At 37.9% G+C, this 9315-nt stretch overlaps 1 protein-coding gene across 2 annotated transcripts in view; it reads right to left on the reverse strand.

Annotated features, from left to right (window-relative positions):
- The window catches only part of WDR72 (WD repeat domain 72), a 195625-nt gene extending 186529 nt beyond the window's left edge, over positions 1-9096 (reverse strand). For both annotated transcript variants that reach the window (XM_060169314.1, XM_060169307.1), the window contains exons 1-2: positions 8944-9096; positions 3041-3147 (exon numbers count right to left, since the gene is read on the reverse strand). In XM_060169314.1, the coding sequence (XP_060025297.1) occupies positions 3041-3147; positions 8944-9096 (260 nt within the window). The remainder of the gene's footprint in view (positions 1-3040; positions 3148-8943) is intronic.
- Between the last annotated feature and the right edge of the window lie 219 nt (positions 9097-9315).

A 9315-nucleotide genomic window follows, 5' to 3' on the forward strand; every position in this document is an offset into this window, starting at 1 on the left:
ATGAGGCATAACACCTTCCCTCCTTTGTTCTCATTCTCAGTGAATGGTATCATCACCAATGAGTTTCCCAAGTCATTCTTGAACTCACACATTCTCTCACTGCCCCAAATATGGGGTACCCACTATTTCAAATATTTTCCTCTAAACCAGCAGTATAGCACTCTCCAGAAACATGTTAGAAATGCAAGTTCTTGAACCTCAGCCCAGACCTACTAAACCTGTATCACCGGGAATGGGGCCGAGAAATCTGTATTTAAACAACCTCTGAAAGTGGTCCTGATACAGGCTTAGGTTTGATGAACACTATCCTAGAAGACTCTAAGGCTGGGTGCCTGCCTGCCTATCTCTCTAGTATCATCTCTTACTGGTAGTTGGAAATTTTATTAATAGTAATAACTCTCTTTATCGATGTCAAGCCTTTTTTGCCTTAAGGTTTTATTAACTATATATATTTATTAATATAATGCTAAAATGGCTATATTAACATTAATTTCATTAGTATTTGCCCAATAAATCTCTTTCCATCCATTTACTTTTAACTTTTATATATCCTTATGCTGTTTTTGTTTTTTAAATTGTCTGACGATCTTTGTAATTTAACTGATGGGCTTAGTCCCTTTACTCAATTGAGATTACTGGTTTATTCAGGTTTATATCAATTACCTTATTTTGTGCTATTTGTCTCATTTATTATTGTCCCCTTTAGATTAAACAACATTCTTTTTCTTTTTTAAAATTGGAAGTTATATATTCTGTTTCTTTCATTTTTATTTCTTTTGTCTGTTCTCTTAGCAGCTACCCTGGAAATGTCAGCATGTATATCTAGCTTAAAGTCTAAGGTTAATCACCATCTTTACCCACCTCTAGAACACCAGAACATGTGGAGTCTGATCACTACGCTTATGATATGCAGTTGTTGATTAGGATTTTGTGTATGTGAGGGGGAGGTGGATGGGAGGTACATATAAACCATATTGTAATATAATCTGTGCTTATTTAAATTTTCTAAAACTTTGCTGGGTTTTGTTCAATATTCCTTTTTCCATCACATCTTCCTTCTGAAATCATTATTCTTACTGAAAAACATAATTTAGAATTTCTTTACTTATAGAGGGTCTGTTGGCAGTGAACATTCTCAGTATTTGTCTTAAATATTACTGTTTTGCCCTAATTTTTTGAAGATGTTTTTGCTAGAGATATAACTCTAAGTTGATAGATATTTTCTCTCAACTTTTAAAAGATATTTCACTGCTGTCTAGTTCTCATTTTACTGTTAAGAAGTCAGCTCTCAGTTTAATTAACTTTCCTTTAAAAGTAATCTGCTTTTCCTCATTGCCTACTTTCAGGCTCTTCTCTTTTTCTTCGGCATTCCATCATTTCAACATCAAGTTCCAGGTGTTTATTTCCTTTCATTTATCCTGAAATTCACTGGGATTCCTGAATATTAGGATTTTTGCCTATAGATGAAGTAATACTAAGTGAAAAAAATGAAAAACTAAGTCAGGAAGCAAATCATGATCAGCATGAATCTGACAACGTTGGAAGCAGAAATGCTAAGCCAACGGTCACTTCCTGGGACTTTTAAAAGCTAAAAAAAAAAAAAAAAAAATTGTTACTTAGGAAGTAATAGGTCAAGCCTAGTAATTTTAACAAGTTTCAGCAGATTGAATTAGGATTTGCTAAGTATGCAGTAGCTAAAGTGTAGGTACTGCCTAAGGAGAATCTCATAGATGCAAGGTGTCAGACCCCAAAGAAATAGACTTCTAGAAAATTCAAATCATCTTGGAAAAGGAAGACCAACCAGACTCCTTGGCCCTTTAACAATCATACTTACAGGACTTATACAGCTGAATTCATCTATCATCAAGAATATGTCCATTAACTCCTAGTTTCTTTTTTGGAGCTAGACCACTGTGGACAAAAACCTCAAGGTGGAACTCAGTTATACTTTTCAGATCTATTTCTCACTCAGCTATTAATTTTATCAACTGTGCCAGTAGTCTCAGAAAAACTAACCATCCCCCAAATTCTCTAGATTGGGAATAAATATCTCAGCCTATGTAGCAGGCTTCGAGGCAGCCCTAGTGTATGAAAGCTAAGCAGTTGTTTAAAAAGAATGTACTAGGACATTTCAGTTTAGCTTCATCCAAAGTTCAATCTCTCTAAGTATAACAATTATGGCTTTGCTATAAGCTATGAGAATAGGTATCTCTTTGATATCTGTACCACTAGCCATTTTGTTAAACTATTCCATTTTTAAAAGTTGGACACTTGATTCCTCATTCTTCTTTTGGGTCTCAGAATTCTAAGCCATATAATTTCTCCTTGGGTTAAAAACAAAAAAAGGAGGAGATTCTCTTGTTTCAACCAGCAACCCAATCCCTCATTCACAAACACGTGCTGAATGGATTCCGCATTCTTGAGTATACTTTGGCAAACATCTCATCAGCAGAGTAGTTCACAGTAGCTCTTCCATCAGTGGGGCTTTTTCCTACAGCTAAGTCCTGTTTCATTGGAACAAACCTCCTTCCATGAAACTACACCCAGATCACTATGTTCCTTCTCCTCACTCCCACATCCCATTTACAAGTAAGTCCTCTCCTCTGTTTTAAAATGATATCAGACAAGTGTACGACATAAAGATCGTAACTGCTGAATTGTTTCACGAAACTATGAAGGCTTGCATGGATTTGCTTAATAGCTCAAAGTGAATTACTACATGAAAAAAGACAAGCGCCCAGACTTTTCCATTTTCAGTTCTATAATAGGTGGCATTTGCCAACATCCTTTACACAATGAGGCAGCCACAAGGCCTGATACACGTTGGGATGTTTAAAGATTGGGAGTCATAGTACTGATTACTTTCCTTGGGACTGTCACACAAGTTATTCAACCATTCAAGACCTAACTTTTCCTATATGTAAAAGGAATATGTTAATCACTAAAGTTTCCTTCAGCCCTAGAATTCTGTATCCCATCAGAGTTTTTAAAAAGGGAGAAGGAACAGAAACAGGTGCACAGTTCCACATATCTTACCTACCCATTTTCAGCAGCACTAACTATGAAGGGCTGTTTAGAGAAGTCTCTCGCTCTCGCCAAACACGTCACCGAAGCTGAATGACCAAAAAGAAGTTCTTTGGCCGAAATCTGAAAATGATGAGGGTAAGTTTTTAAATAGCTGTAAACTTTTTAGTAGAAGAATATAACATGACATTATATAATTATTCATAATTCTAATTAGGAATGCTGTTATATTATGTTTTTGCTGTACATAAGTTTCAGGAAAACTGATATATGGCATATCAAAATCCCCAGGATAATAAACTTCTAGGTAAAGGAACTGTGTTATACACATTTTTTTTGGTTTTGGTTTTGCATCTGTCATGAAACCTAGATGATTGCTGGACCTGTTTTACAACATCTAGGTTTTGAATACAAATAAATCAGTGTTGACATTTATTACGCACAAAATGTGCCTCAAACAATAGTAGCATATTTATGTGCAGATTTCAGAATTCAGAAATGAGTTTACAAAATAATGCAGAGAAAATATTACCCTTTTTGTAACCATTATAACGCCTTATTTGAATTCCTGCCTCAGAAATAGTAAAAATTAACTTATCAACATTAGAAATAAAATTTTAACTAAGCCAACTTAGTTAAAATGCCATTGCAAAATGCCAACTTTTTCTCCTATGTGTGAATTTTAAAAATCACACCAAGGACTAACTCTTCCATTATCTCATGTGTGAAAGGAATCTGTTCCTCATAATCCAACCATAACAATAAGAACAAATTATTTCATAACATAATTGTTCTCTGCCTTCCTCTTATTTCTATATTAATCAGAATTATTTCTTTAAAAGATCTGTTATCAGAATAAATTTCTAGTGCTACATAGAGCATTTTGCAGTTGGTTCTAATCACTTACAATCCAAGTTCTCTACCTTCCTCCTGGGAAATACAGGTTCCACCTCAGAAAACAACATATTATCTTTCCCTATCATCACACTTGGGAAAGCGTAATTCTATGAATTTAACCCTTGTCCTATATATTACAGGCCAAGTTAAGCAATGAATCAGGGCAAATCAAAGATACTCCTCCTCCAGAGAAAATCCACTATGGACAAAATGTCAGAAGAGAACACCATTGCCTTTCATATGAAGTCTTCATTCTGCTACTAAATCTTCACATGTAGTTGAATGAGCTGTGACAATTCACTATAACCTCCTCATTTTATCACACATTCTGCTGTGAAGAATAACAAAAACCTCTACAATCACGCCTAGTCGTTGCCATGATGAAATCCAGGAAAACTTTACTTCTATTCGTGGGCTCCACCTTTATGAAGCATTGGTCCCCCTCACTCCCACCATAGCACAAATAGAAAAGGGAAAAGAACACACAACTTGATGAGCATATACCATATTCCAGGCACTCATGCAACTATGAACAGGGTTTAATCCCCATTTCACAGTTGAGGAAATTAGGACTTGAAGAATAGAAGTCATTTGCCCAACACTACAGAGTCGGTAAATAACAGACCTAGATTTTGACCAAGACCTTTATTCTTTTTCTCTACTCAACATTGCTATTCTTCATTTTGTCACTGTTGTGTTTCCTTCTGAGTATAAAACAGGAAGAAAAACAGAACATACCGATACTATAAGAGAATATACCTGAGAGAATGTTCAGAGTTCCCCTTTTGCTATGCTCACAGGTATGATGAATACCAGCAATCACTACCAAAAGGCCCAAGTGACGAAGTTCCTAGCATGGGACTTGGAGAAGCTCCCCATTGGCAGACCTCACAAAGTTTTGGGGAAAGCACAGGGCTTTGGGAGTCAGACCCTGAGCCTGGAAGCAGAATGCTTAACCTAGATACGTGATGAGCAGCCCAGGACAGGGAGACATTTATTCTCCAGCTCCCCTGCACCCCGCCATCCCACCACCCATGGACAGGGAAAGTCTGAGATGTGTACACAATCCCCTAATGAATGCTTGGATACTCCAAGATGTACAGACCTTAAATCAGCTTCTTTCCCTCCCTATTCCTATTCTCTAATCCTCTCTATTTCTTATACAGAAACATGATACTCTCATTCTAGCAGTCCTACCCATCACCCAAACCCCAAATCTGGAAGGTATCTTTGGCTGTTCCTGCGCCTTTAGCTCACAACCAACTGGTTTCTGAGTTCTGTCCATACTCTCCTCTTAATATCATTCCAGGTTTCATCTCCTCTTCATTCCCATTGCCACTGATTTAGTTCATAGTCAAGAACTTTCCTGACTACATGACTGTAGAAGCCTTCTGCCCAAAGTCCCTGGTAGTATGGGACTTACCTCATCTCCTTCTCCCTTCAATGTGCCCTTAATACCAAGTGATATTCTAAATTACAAATATAATAAAATAGTATTATGTCATCTCCTCAAAATCCCTTAATATTACCACTGCTTTTAATTAGCACAAAGTGTTAGTGATTGCTAGTTAAAAAAAAAAAAAAAAATCTAATCTCCTCAGCATGTTAGATTCCACGTTGAGTCTGCTCTGTCCTTTCCAGATGTGCCTATCACCTCTAATTTGCCCTTTATGTTCCAGGTCTGCTCAACTACTTTCACCAGTTCCCTGAAGGCAAAATAGTCCCGCCTTCCACACACACACTTATCATTCTGTCTGCAGTCTCCTCCCACCTGCTTTTCCTGTTCAAGTCTGATACATCCTTTAGAATTCAGCTCAGGCATCACCCTCAGAAAGTCTTTCCCTTGAAGAGCACACTTCTCACTGATTAGGATGGCTATTAAGAAAACAGCAACAGCAATAGAAAATAACAAGTGTTGGTGAAGATGTTGAGAAAATGGGAACCCTTGCACACTGCTAGTGGGAATACAAAATGGTGCAGCCACTGTAGAAAACAGTTTAGCAGTTCCTCAAAAATGTTAAAATAGAACTACCATATAATCCATCAGTTCTACTTCTAAGTACAGCCCAAAAAAGTGAAAGCAGGGACCCAAACATATGTTTATACACCCAGGTTCATGGCAGCATCGTTCACAATGGTCAAAAGGTTTGGAAGCAATCCAAATGTCCGCTGAGGAATGGATAAACAAAATGTGGTATATAAATACAATGGAATGTTATTGAGCCTTAAAAGGGAAGGATATTCTGACTTATCCTATAACATGTATGAGGACATTGTGTTTAATGAAATAAGCCAGTTGCAAAAGGATAAATACTGTATGATTCTACTTATATAAGATACATAGTAAGGTCAAATTCATAGAGACAGTGTGTATCCCACCACTTTACAGCTTCCTAATTACATGTCTGTCTCCTACACTAGACTCTGAGAAACCTGAAGGAGGAATCTACACCTGTGACAAAAAGCATCTGTGTAGTTCGTCTAATGACTGCATAAGTGAGTGTCCTTAGGTTTGTTTTTCCACTTTATTTGGTGATGAGTGAGCGTTTAAGACCACAGACCGTGATTATTCTCTTACCTAAACCCTTTTGGAGAGGGGAAGAAGCTTTCCACATTTAGTACAAGGAAGAAAGAAAGAGCTCCCAGTTCATTTTACACCCCACCTCCCTGCAGTGTCCTTCTCCCCTTCCTACTGTCTTCCCCTGCTATGCCCATCGGCCCCAAGCTGCCCTACAGCCACTCAATCAACCACGTGGTCATAACCTCTCTTAAAATCTCTCTTGTCTTCAAGGCCTCTGTTCTTCTTCCTTTGGCTGAATTATTCCTTTATCTATATATTTTAAAACAAAAATCAAATTAAACTACTAAGCATTAAAATATCAGTGATGGAACACCCACTTGACTATCTTACAGATACCAAGAGGATTTGTTGAGAACACAAAAATGCCCTGATTTTTGAAAAGCCTAGAATCTTCCCTGGTAATAGTTGACCCATTGTCATGTAGGGGCAAGATTCAAAGGAAAACTCAGAGAAGGTGTTCATTCTTTCTGGTCCTATGATTAGCCCTAGAAAATCTTAAGGAAAACTCTTATGTGGAAAATCTCACACCCATACTCATCAATATCTTACTTGTGTTACTAACTTTTTCACAATGTCCTCACAGTGAACTTCCAAAACATAAAACTAATCCAATCTCCTTCTTAAGTCTTCTCAATGATTCTTCTTGTTCCTTACACCCCTGCCAATCTGATTCCCATTCCCACCTCATATTTCTAACTGTGATTTCTCAATATCAGCAACTATTAGAATTTGGGGTGGAATAATTTTTTTGCTGTGAGGGGCTGTCATGTGCACTACGGAATGTTTACAGCATCCTGGACCTCTGCCCACTAGATGCCAATAGCATCGCCCTTCCCATTGCTCTAACCCCAAGCAGAAGACTTGTTCCTAAGAAAAGCATGAAATAACTATTCCCACTGAAGATGAAATACAGACTGACCCCCACAAAGAGCACCCTGTATTATAACATAACTGCACCGGCAGTTACTAGCCTATGTCCTTCTTCTACGACACTGCGACCAGTTGGGCAGCCAGTACCAGGTCTTCTCATTCACGTTTGAACTCAGGTTCCCACCGTACTGCCTAACTTATAAAATGCACCCAATAAATGCATGTTGAATAAATACCAGGAACATACGTAAAAAGATATAGATGCTAGGATTCCAAATTTCTTAAGCTTATAGCAACCTACATATTACAAGACAACTACTTCAGCCAGGAAACACTACACTCCAACATTAAAAAAAGTAGCAAGATAGTTTAAGCCATTTAGGATCTTAAGTTTAGACTGTAAGAGATAATAAAGGCAAGGGCCAATTTCAAAGCTCAGCTGTTGCAATAATACCCAGTCCTTCTTTTAGGAATGTTCATAAACATTGAGCTGAGCTGGTCTGCTTGCAGTTTTTGGCAGTCCTGTAGTGTAACTGCTCAGTGATGACAGATGTTAATTAATTACACTATAAAACAGAATTACAATTAATTGTTAATTTAGGTTTTAAAGTGACAAACTTTAAAGGCTAAAAATAGTCTTTGATCTTTAAAAGGCTTCCTAATGAGGGCAGTATACTTTAAGTACATCATTAGTTTAAGTGTTCAAATTAGGTCTAGAGGCTCCTAGAGCTAAGCAAATATCTATTCCAATATGTTAAATGTTTATGAGTTGGGACAAGGACAATTAATTGCTAATCAATGGGCCAAATCCTAGGTGAGGTCAGGTTCTGAAATAGGAGGATGAAAATAGTAAATTGGATTTAGAGCTTTTCGATGTGACCTGTAAAAATCACAGGCAAGCAGAGACTAAAAGAATGGCAAGAAGGGGCTTTCCTGGTGGCGCAGTGGTTGGGAGTCCGCCTGCCGATGCAGGGGACACGGGCTCGTGCCCTGGTCTGGGAAGATCGCACATGCTGCGGAGAGGCTGGGCCCGTGAGCCCTGGCCGCTGAGCCTGCGCGTTCGGAGCCTGTGCTCCGCAACGGGAGAGGCCACAGCAGTGAGAGGCCCGCGTACCGCAAAAAAAAAAAAAAAAGAATGGCAAGAAGGCCAAACTGGCAGAAACACCCAGATAATTAAAATATTACTCATTTAGTTAATAGTGGTTTTCAAGGGTGCCCTTTGTTTAGATTAATGAGCCATAATTTTTAGAATTATACTTACATGTGCGTAGTTCAGTTACTTAAACATATAATTCAGGATAAAAAATAGTAAAACTCAGCATAGCTTAAAGGATGATAACACTTAACTGGTAGCTAAGATTGGTGCTATTCATAATATAATTTTCACATATGATCTTGATCCATCATATAATACTTCATTTTTCCAAATTCAAAAGTAAAACCCATTTATTACTTTGGTAAGTACCTTTTTAACAACCATGCAAAACTTCCACTGTCATTGCAGGTATAAAAAGCACGCTGTGTTTATTTTATGAGCTCTATCTGCTTCAATAGTAATAGTTTTCACTAACCTTTAGTTCAGATGAGAGATTCCAGAGGCAGAGTTGACCCTCTTGACTTCCTGTCACAATCATTTGCTGGTCATCAGTGATCATGATGGCAGTGATGCTGTGAGGAGGGGCCTTCCTTCCCCAGAGTGCCACCGCCTGTAGGGAGGACCTCATGGTAAAGGAATCCTGGACACACAGAGATGGGAAGACGTGTACACAGTTATCATTTGTAAATTTTGAAAATTGATCATCTCATAAATGTTTATGATGACACAAACTTGAACAGTGTGTTCTCCGAGAGCTGTGGAGAAAGGGGTGTCCCCGTCAAATAGAGAAGAATGTAGTCAGACATTGAAATTACCATGCCCATTGTTAATTAGTCAAAGAAGAATG

Source organism: Lagenorhynchus albirostris, chromosome 1, assembly GCF_949774975.1.
Source record: "Lagenorhynchus albirostris chromosome 1, mLagAlb1.1, whole genome shotgun sequence".
Lineage (NCBI taxonomy): Eukaryota > Metazoa > Chordata > Mammalia > Artiodactyla > Delphinidae > Lagenorhynchus > Lagenorhynchus albirostris.